The 16,128-nt window shown below is 41.9% G+C and overlaps 2 protein-coding genes across 2 annotated transcripts; both read left to right on the top strand.

Moving 5' to 3' along the window:
• Positions 1-657: 657 nt before the first annotated feature.
• On the top strand, positions 658-2,235 carry LOC119559763 (glutathione S-transferase 1-1). The gene is made up of 2 exons (XM_037872837.1): positions 658-789; positions 1,468-2,235. The coding sequence occupies exon 2, from the start codon at positions 1,472-1,474 to the stop codon at positions 2,099-2,101; it is 630 nt and encodes a 209-aa protein (XP_037728765.1). The 5' UTR covers positions 658-789; positions 1,468-1,471; the 3' UTR covers positions 2,102-2,235.
• A 150-nt stretch (positions 2,236-2,385) lies between these two features.
• LOC119560219 lies at positions 2,386-5,293 on the top strand. Its single transcript, XM_037873578.1, has 3 exons — positions 2,386-2,499; positions 3,031-3,708; positions 4,520-5,293. The coding sequence occupies exons 2-3, from the start codon at positions 3,058-3,060 to the stop codon at positions 5,168-5,170; spliced, it is 1,302 nt and encodes a 433-aa protein (XP_037729506.1). The 5' UTR covers positions 2,386-2,499; positions 3,031-3,057; the 3' UTR covers positions 5,171-5,293.
• Positions 5,294-16,128: the final 10,835 nt, after the last annotated feature.

The following is a 16,128-nucleotide window of genomic DNA, read 5'->3' as shown; positions in this document are numbered from 1 at the left end:
AGGCAACTTTAGTAAGTCGAAGTGTTAATACACTTATGGGAATTTTATTATAAAAAATAAAAGATTAATATGTTTAAAAAGTTCTTCTAATAAAGACTAGTGGTTGTTTTTAATCTACACAATTTTGTTGAAATATTGGAAATATAAATATTTTAATAAAACAAACGTGAATAATGATAGTTGTATATTCGTTGGTAATGCTAATGACATAATAATGATCTTTATATGAAAGAAGATCTCTCCACCTTGCCTAACAAACATTTTATAAAACTTTGAATATCTACTGCACGGTTATAAAAATATAAAAAATGTGATAATAATCAACGGAAAAATGTGTTCTTAAGAGAGGAAAAAGGCAGCGTTCCAATGGAGGATCATTAGAAAGTTGCAGCTTTCTTTTTGGAGCGGGGTGGTGAGGGGGGCTAAATGCAACTTGCGCCAAATCACCAACACACTTGCACACGGCTCCACATACTCGTATTAATCACGCTGCTAACGTCACATTTTTGCCTGATATTAGTGGTATGTGTAGGCAAGGCAGAAATAAAAGACAAAAAACCCAGACACGAAAACAACTAGCGGCTGTCTCTCTTCATGGTGACTCCCCGCCCCTCCCCGCCGCTGCCACGCCCGCTGCCGCCCCTCGGGGCGTCAAACAACAACTCTTGTTTGCCGGCATTATGGCGACCGCCACCGATTGCTATAAAAGTCGACCCGCTCTCCGAATCCCGTTCAGTACTACTTCTCATCTGGTACAGTGCACATCGCGAGATTTCCAACAAACAAACTGTAAGTTCCGACCCTCTATAACTATTGTGATTGTGTTGTGTCCGTGTCCAGGCAAAAAATAATATAAAGAAACAATATGTTCAAGGAATTCGCATGGAAATTTACCAAAAAGCTCAAATAGTTGAAAGAACCACAGCTCAGATATGACATCATGCCCTGGGAGTCTGTTGGCCAAGTGAATTTCTGTAACGACGGCCCCAATTAAAGTCAGCTTTTGTCTGAACTCGTAATTATAGAGCGCGTCTAATTACGGCCTATCTTTGCTGATCTATTCTGTGCGCCTTTTAGCACGCCATATAGGAAAAGTATACCAAAGTGGAATACAAATCTTGCTATATATAAAAAAAATATAAATTATAATATGTGTATGAGAGCGTAACCTTAATTTGTCTTAAAAAAATATATAATTATTTGATTTTTGTTATGCAAAAAAGAGTTAGTGTAGGCTTTTGAGAACTAGTTTTCATTCCCATATAAAATGGCGGACTATTATATCTTTTTCTATTAGTTTTCTTTCCAAAGAAAATTGGGTTTTTGAGTTTTAACTTGTTTTAGTTTGTCGTAAATGTTCATTTTTATATTTATAAAAAAAGCAATTATTAAAAAGCATACCATGTTATAGGTTTTTTTTTATAAACAGTGAATATTTAACTAACCCCCATTTCTTAACCATTGCAGTAACATGGTTGACTTCTACTACCTGCCCGGCTCCTCCCCCTGCCGCTCCGTGATCATGACCGCCAAGGCCGTGGGCGTCGATCTGAACAAGAAGCTGCTCAACCTGCAGGCCGGCGAGCACCTGAAGCCCGAGTTCCTGAAGATCAACCCGCAGCACACCATCCCCACCCTGGTGGACAACGGGTTCGCGCTGTGGGAGTCGCGTGCCATCCAGGTGTACCTGGTGGAGAAGTACGGCAAGACCGACTCGCTGTACCCCAAGTGCCCCAAGAAGCGTGCCGTGATCAACCAGCGGCTGTACTTCGACATGGGCACCCTGTACCAGAGCTTCGCCAACTACTACTACCCGCAGGTGTTCGCCAAGGCGCCCGCCGATCCCGAGGCCTTCAAGAAGATCGAGGCCGCCTTCGAGTTCCTGAACACCTTCCTCGAGGGCCAGGAGTACGCCGCCGGCGACTCGCTCACCGTGGCCGACATCGCCCTGGTGGCCTCCGTCTCCACCTTCGAGGTGGCCGGATTCGAGATCAGCAAGTACGCCAACGTGAACAAGTGGTACGAGAACGCCAAGAAGGTCACCCCCGGGTGGGAGGACAACTGGGCCGGGTGCCTGGAGTTCAAGAAGTTCTTCGAATAAGCCTGATATTTACCCCTCTTACACCCCCGTACATTTGATGTAGTATTTATATTCACGTTCACAAAAAACAATTCCAAATTCTTCTGTCTCTAAAGACAATAAATAAGTGTTCGCTTTTTTGAATGCACAAAATACAAAAGTGTTTTTTAGATGTCTATACTATATGGTGGATGTGGATGTGGGGAGCACCAATTGGATAAGTGGGGGCTCTTCTGGCTCGTTTTCCTCTCTTTCGATTCGGAAAGAGTGGGCCATACTGAATTTCTCTGAATCGGCCTCTTTTGATGCAATATAAGCAATAAAAGCTGCGCTACTTGCCGGCATTTTGTCAGTGTAAATTGGTGAAGGGAAACAGCCGGAAGCCACGAGTAAAAATCATAGAAATCACTAGAGAAAAGGTAGAAAATTACCCCAGTTAAACTTATAAGTGAGATAGTCTGGGAACCTATTATATTATATTGCATCATGAAATACACAAAACTTAATTTTAATTGCATTTTTTGGTTATGCTATTATACTTAATGGATTTGTTTTCTCTACTTTCTATTCCTCGAATGATTTATTACTTTACGCCAATGTTTGGAAAATACAATGCAATTATAATCTTATCACTTTTAGATAGAAAAGGAATCTTGTAAATATCGCCATTTCATTTTTTATACGTACCTTACTGATAACAAGAATTTATAATTTCAAAATAAAAATTGCTTGGCAACAAAACCATACTCTTATGGAAATCCAATATTATTAAATATTTATCTTCTTAAGAAATTTTAGCAAAAGCTTGTAACCATGATACTGTTTATAGACTTTGGAACTTCTTGGAATCAGTACCAGGAAGATCATTTGATATCGATTGTAAATAATCTAGTAATCGCTGAAGAGAACTTCAAGAATATAAGACTCATTTAAGGAAATTATCAATTCAGTTCGATTTTACAGGGCGTCGAAGAACCATGTTGGACTTTTACTACATGCTGTACTCGGCACCCTGCCGTTCCATCCTGATGACTGCCCATGCCCTGGGACTGGAGCTGAACAAGAGGAAGGTCGATCTGGATGCCGGTGATCATCTGAAGCCCGAGTTTGTCAAGCTCAACCCCCAGCATACGATTCCCACCCTGGTGGATGGCGAATTCGCCGTTTGGGAGTCGAGGGCCATTCTTATTTATCTGGCGGAGAAGTACGACAAGGATGGCTCTATCTACCCGAAGGATCCCCAGCAGAGGGCCGTGATCAACCAGCGTTTGTTCTTCGATCTGGGCACTCTCTACCAGAGCTATGTCTGCTACTACTATCCCCAATTGTTCGAGGACGTGAAGAAGCCGGCTGATCCCGAGAATTTCAAGAAGATCGATGCCGCTTTCGAAATGTTCAACACTCTTTTGGAGGGCCAACAGTACGCCGCCCTCAACAAGCTGACTCTGGCCGATTTTGCTCTGCTGGCCACCGTTTCCACTTTCGAAATATCGGAATATGACTTTGGTAAGTATCCAAATGTGGTCAGGTGGTACGATAATGCCAAGAAGGTGATCCCCGGCTGGGAGGAAAACTGGGAGGGCTGCGAGTACTATAAGAAGCTGTATCTGGGCGGCATTTTGAACAAACAATGACTTGCTCTAATTTAATTACTATGTTTATTACTGATAATTTTAACGCACTGTTTGAATAAAGAGTGCCCATATTTGGTATAATTTTAAGAGATTTTAATATTGTTGTCAAAGAGTCGTTGACTTTTGGAATGCGATAAGACTTGGGGGCCTCTGCTCTTGTGAAATTCGTTGAGGTACGACACCTCAAACATTTTCAGTGCGATAAGATAATGCTGCGTGCCGTTGTGCTATAATGTAAGCTACTGAGATTTTGTTGATAGCAAAAACAATTAACGTCAAAGGTAATTTTGAGGAAACACTTGAACTAATTTAAAATTTACCTAAATGTGTTTTACCCTGAGCTAACTGAAATCATTATAAATTTAATCGCTAATCGAAATACCACATTTCAAAACCCATTTTGCTCTTATACTGCTCGAGTTCTCTTTTTCTAGAACCCTCTCTTTGGGCAAGTGACTTGCAATCAGCCCAACAAATATTTGTCAATTATCACCTGTACTTAATTGATCCATCAGCCCACATAATACTTATACAGTGGTTATCTTCAGGTTGTTTGTTTGTGTGTATAAAACACGGCTAAACCGCAGAGAATTCTTCAGTTGATTGTCGTTCTTCGACTCCAGCAGAGCCCAGAAAAATTTTTGATTATCTCGTAAGTTCAGCTACCGAAACAAAATTCCCTATTCATTATTGCAGATGGCGTCACCAAATTCATTGGTGCCATTAAAGAAAGTGATTAGCTATTCAGTTTTATATTCATCTACAGTGACACCTTCTGATCTTGATAAATTGCTGTTTTTTGCAGAGATTCCTCAACCGTAAAATGGACCTATACTACAGACCCGGATCTGCTCCCTGCCGTTCTGTTCTGATGACAGCCAAGGCTCTGGGTGTGGAGTTCGATAAGAAGACGATTATTAACACCCGTGCTGGGGAGCAATTCAAACCGGAATACCTTAAGATCAATCCCCAGCACACGATCCCCACGCTGTATGATAATGGTTTTGCCTTGTGGGAATCGCGTGCTATCATGGTCTATCTGGTGGAGAAGTACGGCAAGGACGACAAGCTCTTTCCCAAGGATGTCCAGAAGCAGGCGTTGATTAACCAGCGCTTGTACTTCGATATGGGCACCCTTTACAAGAGCTTCTCCGAGTACTATTATCCCCAGATTTTCCTTAAGAAGCCAGCCAATGAGGAGAGCTACAAGAAGATCGAGGTTGCCTTCGAGTTCCTGAACACCTTCCTCGAGGGACAGACCTTCAGCGCTGGAGAGGATTATAGTCTGGCTGATATTGCCTTTCTTGCCACAGTGTCCACCTTTGATGTAGCCGGTTTCGATTTCAGGCGGTATGCTAATGTGGCCCGTTGGTACGAGCAGGCCAAGAAACTTACGCCCGGTTGGGAGGACAACTGGGCTGGATGCCAGGAGTTCCGAAAATACTTCGACAACTGATCTCTTAAATTTCGAAATTTGTTACCCTTGTTTCACATTTGTAAACAATATTTTAAAGGCTTTGCTGACTAAGCTAAGATTGCACATAAAAAAAATTGTATTCATAATAATTTATTCGGGGAACATAAAAAATCTGGTAGAATATCTTTTATATAGTCAGCAACTTCCGTCTGTCGATGTGAACGTTGTGATCTCGGAAACTATAAGAGCTAGTAGTTGGGGTTTCAGACTTAAATTCCTTACTTTGAAAGCAGTGATAGTTTTTTATGCGAATCTGACTCGCCCACTCTTACGACCACAAGCCGCCCAAAAAGATAAAAAATTAATTGTTGTTAAATCATTTAAAGATTAAAAGCAAAAAGTGGTCAACTTACACTGTGAATTGTTAAAAATATGTTGCGTTCTAACATTTCTGTTAGAAAAACAGTTCCAAAGCGCCAGAAACGTTGAAAAGGGAAACTCAATAAGGAGGACAAAGCGCCATCTAGAGAACTTTTCTGAAACTCCAACCCACATCAAAAATTTACTCCTGACAGGAGGGTGTATCGGCTAGCTAGGAGGTTGCATTTGCTAACTAAATTGCTAGCTACACAATAAGTACGAACAAATTAATTTATTAATTTATTAACTAACTTTTCTTTTCTTACTCTTAAAAACAGTATAAAAATATTGTAACCAATTTACATTTTATTGCACAGTGAAGAATTTTTGACCCAAATTTATATTCCAATAAACTTTACAAATTAAATTTCCTCTTTTTCAGAAACGAAAATGAAGGAATTTTACGCATAAAATTGGACCGTCGTCAGGTTGAGTGAGTTTCGTGCAAGAATTTGAGTGAAAATATCGATACAACTCCAAATGACCGCTGAGAATATTTTTGGTATATTTGAAAAGGAAAAATTTGATGATGGTATTTTGTCTCCCTTTTCTAAGATGTAGATGGCGTGTAAGTAAGCACTAACACTTAACAGAGCTGTTATACAGCTATGTTCGCATAAATAGCGCAAAAAGTACGCTTTCTCTATTTGTGAGTATTGCACAGTCAACATATCATTTAATGGAAAAATTTGTTTCCAACATTTGTTCTAAACATTTGTTAAAACATTTTATATCAGTTGGTGCCATAATTCTGAAGAAAATCAAATTTTTAGGCCAATATGTGTAAATTGACCTGTGCACATTAATAGCGCACATTGGATTTAAATTGGGAAATGTTGCTCGAAAACTTTGTTTTTTAAATGTGTTTATATTCTTATTTATGAAAAGTTTGGGCAAATGTGACTTTACACAAAGTCCCCTGCCATGTCTTGTTCAAAGTCACCATCCAATCTAAAATCAGTTTTAACGCTTACAACATCCTTAAAAAGGTCTTTGAAAATACAGCTGTTGATAAATATAGTCTATGAAAAATCAAGTCGTTACCCTAATGAAGAAAATACGCAAAATTTAAAAACCAAACTAAATTAACCTAAAAAAATAATTTAACAAATAATTATAAATGTTTTTCATCTTTGTTCGTAGATAATGCGAGCAACAAAATGAGATATGTTTCAAAAAGATCGTCCAACAACTTGCCAAGATACGCATAGTGACAAGAATTAAATCAGAATTGGTTTGACAAAAAACGTTAGTGTCATACAAATATATCGTGCAGACTTTTAACACAAAAATTTAAATATTGGGTAAGTTTTCGGCCGATTCGGTTTTCGGTTCCATTAACAGCAGCGTTAAGATACAACCAGCAGCGCAGCCTGCGCCGCTGCTCTGCCACTGTTAGAAAGCGTTGTATCTTAACATTTCTGTTAAGAGGAGAGTGGTGTGACCATCCGCCCACCGCTGCAAAATGGAGAAATTAAAAATATCACGATATTTATTTTTATTCAAAACATCGAAATATTGGTATTTGAATACACCTTTCACATCCCTAGTTAAATTTAACATGGCGTTGAGGTCGGATTACGAGGTGAGCTAAAACTAAGCCAGAATTACGATGAAAACTAAGTTAATTAAGTGCCAAAAGTGGGAAAGTGCAAGGGATTGTTGGTCCGAGATTATTAGGGTGGCCGAAAAACTGGCCTAAATCGGTTGTTACGACCAAAACTCTGAGCGGGCGTTGTTTTTAGTGGGAAAAATCGAAGCCCGAGTACTCTGGTGTGGGTGTGTGCGTGTATCTGTGTGTTGTGTACGCTGCTGCTGCTGTTGTTGTTGGTGGTGCTCGGCTGCTTCTGTTTGTTTTGTTGCTGCTGTAAAAAGCAGCAACAACAAAGCCGAGGCGACGCCCTAAGAAGTTATTAATTTGTTTGTGGGCTTTCCGAAACTGGAAGTGAAAACGAAGTTGAAACTGGGTTGAGTTACCAATCCTATTGGATCTGGTTCGACTTTTATCTGTTAGATCATTAAAATTAGCCTGGGGTTAGACTTGGTTTTAGACTTTTTTCGGATTCGGATTAACTTCTAATGCGACTAGCTCCCTCTCGCTCTCTTTTTGACTCTCTCGCTTACACGCTCTCTGACTTTCCAGGTGTGCTTCGCTTTTTTTTTTGTTTCGCTCGGGCTTCCACGACTCGCGTCTTAACCCTTAGCTGACATGCGCAATTCCCGATTTCCAGTTTCCAACTTCCAGTACTGCCACTTTCCAGGCGAGAAAGCTTTCCGCTTTTCGGTGCCTGGAAATTTTCCACTTTTCGGCTTACATAACCGGTACTGCTGCCGCCCCCTCCCGAACCACGCCCCATTCCGCCGCATCTCGCAGATTTCATTATTGGAATCTCGAGCCCTAGAATAAACTACCCTGCCTAACGTTCGCACTCGACGTTTATTTTTCCATTTTCCGTGCTTTTCCCTCCTTCCGGAATTGGTGTCATTGGGCCGAGTCGTGCGCTGCTAATTACACACACTCGCACATTAGCGTAACTCGACGTACTTTTTCCGTATTTCTTTATACTCGCCCTTCGATTCCCCGCCCGCCGATTACTAACTAAATGCCCCACCGATGACGCCACTTAATTACACCGCAGACGTTAATGAGCTGCTCCCAGGGCTGATGTTTCAAGTAGGCTATATTCCATGTTCCTAGGGCTAGAAATCCAAGTCCGTATTGCCAGCTCTATTGATTTTGGGGCTTGTCTAAGGGCAGGTCACACGCACACACTCGCACATCCCCACTGCCACGTCGGCCTGAAAGTATGCAAAACTATCTGTGAGCAGCCCAATTCCACTGAAAACGCACAGTGGGCGGAGGTTTGCAATAGGGAAAATCCCCAAGGGTACCTTAAGACTTTATATAATTTGATTTTGAAAATATCGCACCAACATTTTGGTATTCTTTTAAAAGTTACTACAATTAGAAAGCTACAAAAATTTTAAAACTTGGTGTAAATGTTACCTTATTTCACAATTCTACGGAAAAGATAACAGATATTGGTTTGCAAACTTAGGTTCAGGGTCTTATCATTATTTACCTTAGGCAATTTATAAACGATGATATGTATCATTTATTATCGGGGTTTCCAATAAGATATTCATGAGAAGGAGGAAAATAAACAAAACCAAATCTAGACCTTAATTTACTTTAAGCTTACGTCTGTCGCAAAGACAATTTAAGAACCTTATAGCTATGTAAAATAAGTTATTTTAAGAAAAATGATTTATTTTTATATTCTCTCTGGACAAATCACGATTGGTTATACCCAAACCCACAGTGCTTCTTTCAAATTCTATTATGATTTCACGCATAAATCCGCGTAGAGCTGAGTTATGTACATCCCACACCCCACAGGCGTCGCAGCTCCATTTTGTATGCTGAGTCATGCGCTTTCAATTTAAGTCAATTTAAAAAGCACAGAAAAATCAAGAAACTACAATCTGAAGATGCTCTAGGAACAAGCACACCGACATCGTGATAATGAAGTTTTCTTGCTCTTGACGTGCGTTCCATGGGTAAATGATATGGGATTGATGGCCAGCCGAAACCAGAACTAGTTGGTATATATCTGTATCTATCCGTTTATCAGTCGAAAAATGCAGATAAAGCAATTAAGAGTTTAGGGCAGACAGTTCACTGAAGAATGCCCTTCCAACGTGGAAAGTGGCAGGTTCTATCATAGCCCCCAGTATTTAATTATTATCAGCAGTTATCAGCATTGACAGGCAGAATATGTGGTTATTTATATTAATGCCAGATACTTTCAGCACCCGAATGCGACAGGCCTCCTTCCCTGTGTCCAGTTTTACCCGGCTTTTGCCTCTGTTTTGAGATCTTAATTTCGTTTTAACTGTTTAACAGATTGCTGCTGGCCATAAAGGGGGCCAGCGATAATAATTACAACTGGAAAATACCAGAAAAGCGTCTGCCGGAGGCGGTGACTTGCTTTCGGCAATCAAAGCGTGCCAACAAAATAATATTGGCCATTTTAATTCAATTACACGCCAATAAAAATCTAATCAACTGACAATGGCCAATCGTTTGAGAGGTTCTCCAGTGCAGGGAACACAAAAAAGGCATCAATTGGCAGTCGGGGCAGTCAAGATGTGGAAAATTAGCACCTCGTCTATTGACTGTTTGCTGTCACATCCCAAGATTGCACTTGACAAGGACTCCGATTTGTTTCGATTCGGTGCGATATTTGGCACTTGCCAGCCCAGCTTGCGTCAATGGTTAGGGTTTTAATTACCGTGATTGCATAACCCACTGTCAGGGGGTCTGGGCTCTAGTTTCCCAGGTATCTGTATCTGTATATTTACGTTTCGTCTGCTTATCAGATAACGCTCGCCCCACACTTGAAGATTAAGTTTTAGAACGCGGCGCTGATTTATTTTCATTTTCGTTTGTTTTCGAGTTGGTATTTTCGTTTCTCATGGTCCATCGATCAAGACCCTTCAGGGGTGGTTTTCTTGTTTGGCTACCTGAAATCAAGTTTTAAGGGCAGACCATTGAATGGCTGAAGCTCAACAATCGCTCTATTGTTCCCGCGCCGGTTCAAACGAGTTTTGAGCGGTGAGACGAGATCTTCAGAATTCTGAACTCGTCTTGTGTCACGCACTTAATATTGTCTGAGCGACAACAATTACCGCAATTACCCGAACGCATTGTGGGAGGAAGTAAACGAGCTGGGCCGAGATTAAGCCGGTTCGTCTGGGCAATCTGTAACGCCGTAGGAAATGACATAACTGTCAAATATTCGTTTGGGCACTCAACTCCTCAGATACTTTGATTCAATTGCCGGGCAAATGGGGAGGGCATAAACAATGAATAAACACAGGGGCCCAGCGGGGCTGGCCAACTATTCCGGATCGAGTAAATAAATATGTGCTTATCCCGCCCGAACCCGTTGAAATCGGATTTGGCCGCCACCGATCCGTGAGATTTCTTCTGCGAAGCATCTAGGCATATACTCGTACGTATTGAAATGGCATACCTGCCATAAATGCGAAAAACTTGACATGTCGAAATGGAATTGGAATTGAAAATGTTTTCCAAACGATGCATACAATTGAAAGATTGTTCGAATTCTCCCAGAAGATACATATGTAACTCAATTGTGTGTGAATCCGTGCATGTATCTTTTGATTCGCACTTTGCTTGTCGCTCCTTAAATCGTCATAATAAATTTTTATTTAATTTAATGCCTCATATGTGACGACAATATCAACAATTGCCGCCACTTACACACACTCGCCCGAGCACGGCCTGTCCGTAATTTGTTTTAATTTAAATACAATTTAATACAAGCCGCTGACGTTGCTCTTCCACCGACTTTCGCAGTCACGATCGCTCCAAAATAATGCCCATTTGCCGGAATGCAAATGCAAACAAATTACCATAAGTAGCAGGCCAATGCCAATGATGTTTGGTCGACTGATATATTTGCTGGTAGCCGAAAATAACCGGGTTTTTAGACCCGAATCAAATTATCGCACTGCCCGATAATGACAAATAATAGTGGCAAATAAGTCGGGTAAACAAATAACCGTCGACAGCTGTAATTGGTTTTGGGTTCCGCGGCACTTGAGCCGTACTGGTTTGCGTCGTGACCAGGTGAAGTGCGTCAGTGGATCGATAGCGGATACCTGATAAGGTCCCACCGATTCCCGATTGGCGCAGGTATATGTGGGTACTACGGTTGGGTTGCCGGGCAGCCTTGGTTTGGGGATCTGGGTAGCATTACCTCCAAGCTATTGCCGTGCGGATCCCTTGTACGTATTCCAACTGTCTTCCAATTAGACGTGCCAACGTGCCACAAATCGTTGGCTTTGACTGCTGCCGCTTAAGTAGGTTAGCCAGCACGCTCTCAATTGAGGCTGATTTAGTGCAAAGCGGTTCATTGAGCGGTGGCGCGTGTCAGCCCGATGCACCCACCTTGCCCATTGCAAGACTCCAAGAAAAGAAGGGGGTTCTATCGATTTGCGAGTGCCTGTGATGGAGGGAGCACATTAGGGCATGTGATGAACACGGCAGAATGGGGATTTCAACACCCAATGCATCATTAAAAAACATTCCCCTTACACACATACACATTCCCCAGTTTTTTTCAATTCATCATTAAATTCCCAGAAAAATAAGTGCGCCATTATTGCAGAAGGGAACATTCTAGTAATATATTTTGTACAGTTTTTACATACTATTATCATAGAAATCTTCAGTATTTTGTTGTGGAGTCAGTTCATTATTTAATGAACTACTAAAACGAAATGAACTTCCCAGCGGCGTAACTAAAATGTATTACAAGCTTGCTTTACGAGTAAATAAATTACCTACTCATTTGAATTGCCAAGTTCGAAACCGGTTTAGTGAAATAAACAGTATTTTTATCAAAGGGCAAACGAAGTAGAGAGAAATATGTTGCAATGGTTTTACCTATTCTCAGTTCTTAACTTTTAAATGAATTTTTTCAATGGTATAGTAAACGAGGAAAGTTGTCTAATCGGCATTACACTCTTTTCCCAACCTCAGAGCTGTTAGAAATATATCTGACTCAAGATCTCTACTATCAGTTGGTTTTATGGAGATGAAATGGCAACTTATTCTCGATTTAAAGGCACATGAAGAGCACCCCGAAATAAAGTGTACATTCTTTTGCCAAGAGAACGAGGAAAATCACTCTGGCTGTGGCAGCAGACCCCGCTGCGCGAACTCATTTGGCCAACATATTGGACCACCCCCTTAACCCATGACAGCCCCTTCCGCCCAGTTGGCTTCCAGGCAATGACAAGTGCACACACGCGCTGAATGGGCTATAGAAAATGCTTGTGCTATACTAGATAGCTGCTTTGCTTACTTTATTATTATGTATATTTTAATTTTGATTAGAATTTATTGCTCCATTTTCGGACGGGCGGTCTCCGGCGGTTCGCATTACCCAACTGAAACTCAAAGCCAAGCGCTGTCTGTGTCTGTATCCGTATCTATGAGATGCGATGCGATGCGGTGGGATGGGATGAGATGGAATAGGATGAATCCAAGATCTGCCCGCCCACAACGATGCAGCCCAGTCAGCTGCTGGCTGTCCGTTCCCGCAAACCGTGAAATCGGATTCACAAGGTGGGCGGTGGGCGGTGGTTGGTGGGAGGAGGCTATGCTTTCCATTGCTCTACTAAATTAAACGTGGAATAACAATTGGTTTTTTCCGGGGCATTTCATTCAATGCTGCCCGCCGAGAGATGCCAGTGACTTTCCTTCATCGTTGTCGCCGTCTAAGGTTTTTCTCATCTTTTTAACTACTATATGAGCTGGATGGACGGATGGATGGATGGATGGTCGCTTCTTTACAATGGGAATGGCGTAAATTAGACGAGCTATGCTCGTAAATCTATTGTCATAAACGCCTACGAGGAGCGGCGAGCAAATTGCTTCGAATGGCATCATAGACTAAGTAGAGCCGGACTCCGACTTGGATTCGGATTGAGTTTATGCGCTGCTATTTCATGATATGATCAGAGAACTTTTGTTCTTAAACTCTTATATAGTTAGCCAAGTAAACCATAAAGTATTTCTGTAAGATACTTAAAGGATATTATATCCTTAATTATACCATATACCATTGATACAGAACCCTTGGCTTTTTGTTTTAAATTAAGATTACAAGTTTTTGAAACATTTAACCCACACATGTTATGATGAAACAATTGCCTACCGTTTCCCTTACCTTGAAACATATCACGATACCATTTCCTCGCATGACCATTGTAGTCCGTCCGCCATTCATGGCGAGAAAAGACCCCCCAGGGGTCAAAAGGGGGTGCCCGGGTGGCCGGGGGTCACACATTTTAATCAATGCTCAAGTACAACAGCCCGCTGTCAGCTTTATGGCTCATTCGCTCGCATATCGGGGCACTCGTGATGGCAGTGATTATGCTGCACTTGGTCTCGGACTTTCTGTCGCCGTCTCTGATTTCTGTCGCCGTTCTGCCAGTTCTGCCCGTTTTGCCAGGGCCCAGGTCATGAACGCCATTATGCAACCGAATCGAGGTCCGCCGCCCACTCTTCCGCCCCGAATCGCTCCTCCCGCGCAATACACCCTCTCTCCCATCGGCAGGGCGGGAATGCACTTGCCAATGGCAATTAGCGAGCTGGCCAAAGTTTTAGCTGCTCTCTGCCAAACCAACTTGCACGCTCACCCCCTTTCCAAATGCAAAGTGCGAATGCAACTCCAACAAAATATAGTGGAACTTCCCCAGCTCGAACTTTCAAATGTCGCATAACCAAACCGAACTTGGACCCCCACATGTCACATAACAGATTTTATCATTTCCAAAGTGGGAGCAAGGATATTTATTTAAATTTATTATCAAATATTTTGCAAAATTGTATACATATATTAGCCGTTCTTTAATATTCTGTAAAGGTTATATGGTGTTGCAAAACAAAATATTTTCTTTTACTACCATACCAACAATATTTTATCAGAATAATGTGTATGTTTATATATAACCCAACAAAAAATATTTTATTCCATTCCAAACCGCTAAAGGCCCAGAATGTTAGAGTACCAACCAAAAAGTTCGATTTAAACAAAAAACACTGTGCTTCTAGTAGAGTTATCGTAATCTTTTAGTTCTCCGAATCGTATTCCGAGTTATATTTGGGTCTCAGCGCGGCTCGTTGACTTTGACACCATGCAAATTGGTAAAGTCATCAGCGCGGCTCCGCTTATTGATTTTGCCTAAAAGTCATAATTGCCAGTGGAACAGACCCTTTTTGTTTAGTGGGCCCCCAGCCCTTGCTGCAGCCATAATTCGCATATTGATTTTTCAGAGCACTGGCACTCAGCTCCCCAGAAAGGGGGCGACACGTGGCGGGGGCGTGGTCGCGGCAGGTGAAACGCCAAATTGAGTTGTTCCGGGGAATATCTGGGGTGACTGATCGATGGCCGGCTGGATAGGCGATGACTGCGATATAGGAATAGGACACCGTCTGGAGACGTCAAGCTGACCGATTGGTCATAGGCTTGGCTATGTGGAACCCTCGTCAGTTGACCATTTGTCAGCTGAACTCATTGACGGGCTGTGACGTTGCTCTCATTTTACATAAGTAAATGCTCACGAGCCGATTCACATGGATACATATATTTCTGTGGGTCACCCCAGCGATATCTGGCAAATGTTTATAACTTTATCTATGTATCTCAACTTCCATTCCGGTTGCCAAGTGTTTTTTGTCGTGTCATTACATAACTTAATATTAGGCCAGCGGGGGTGGGAGAACTTTTGGCGGACACAAGTGGCCAACACGGTCACTTAACTCGGCATTTGTTTATTTGTTTTGGGCCTCCTCTTCACCCCCCTGCCTTATGTAGCCAAGTTGATGACCCACAAATTGAGTTGGAGTTCATCTGGCCGAGACACTCCTTCAGCGGATATCACACGCGATTCAATAAGTTGATAAAACGTGCACGATTCCGGGCAGAAATCTGGATAGCCTCAGTGGATCGATAGGGGTGCAAATCCGCCACCCCCGGCTCCGAAAAACCAGAGGCTGAAACTTTTTCCGCTGCTTTTGCTGGCACGGTGTCTTATATTGATTTTCCGTTTAATTTTGTGCACACAAAAAAAAATCTGGCGAAAATGATATCATATCATGTTGCGAAATAAAAAATGTCCAAGATTTAAGAATAAGTTGTATACAGCCTAAGGATACGGTACATATTATGTGTTTTCATGAGTAAATGGTTTTGTTTATATCAATCAACGTCTTAAGTAATAGTTTTTTCAAACTTCGAAAACTTATAAGTTTTTAGTTAAAACCCCCATGATAGCTTTATAACAAGCTTCTTCCGCAGTGTATTACTTACTGACCAAGTGCGTATCCATGTGATTTTTTTGTATCTGTGTTGGCAACATTACGTGTAATTAAACTCTAGTTACAAGGGACCCGAAATAGACTCAAGGTCCGAAAAGGAAATTACTTGAGTCCTTAAGCCAGTCGGGTTGTCATTTCACCCGCATCCCCGGCCACTTTGCCTATAAGTGCGTTAAGTAAGAATAGGAAAAACTTGGAGTCACGGCTAGAACCATCCCTACATGGATTGGTATAAGTGATATGGGGGACCTGGGTTTCTTAGATTGAGTATGGATTATTAAATATGGGAATATGGTTTTCCTAGCGTGCCACACTGATTTGCCGGGGAGGTTCTCTACTTGGCCCCGGGGGTTGTCCATCTAGCTGAATATTGAATCCTGGTCTGAGTAATTGTCATCACTTTTGGGGGATGGGTACTGCTGGAGTGACGTCATGCAAGGGCTCGATAAGGCGGCTGTTCCGAAATGCCAAAGTTGTTGGCCTGCCCTTTTTATCAAACGCTTTGTTTTCGTTATACAATTTATGTAGATTTTCGCTCTCTATCTCTCTGGGGCTCCTCTTGCTCTCTTGCCACCCCTCTTTTGTACCCGTCCCCACATTCTCCGCCGCCCTCCCCTCTCTCCAACTGACATACATTCCGCTGCTCGGAGCTGCGCAG

The sequence above is a fragment of the Drosophila subpulchrella genome, unplaced genomic scaffold, assembly GCF_014743375.2.
Source record: "Drosophila subpulchrella strain 33 F10 #4 breed RU33 unplaced genomic scaffold, RU_Dsub_v1.1 Primary Assembly Seq354, whole genome shotgun sequence".
NCBI lineage: Eukaryota > Metazoa > Arthropoda > Insecta > Diptera > Drosophilidae > Drosophila > Drosophila subpulchrella.
Note: the sequence above shows the minus strand (reverse complement) of the source record. Positions and strands in the feature narration are given on the sequence as shown.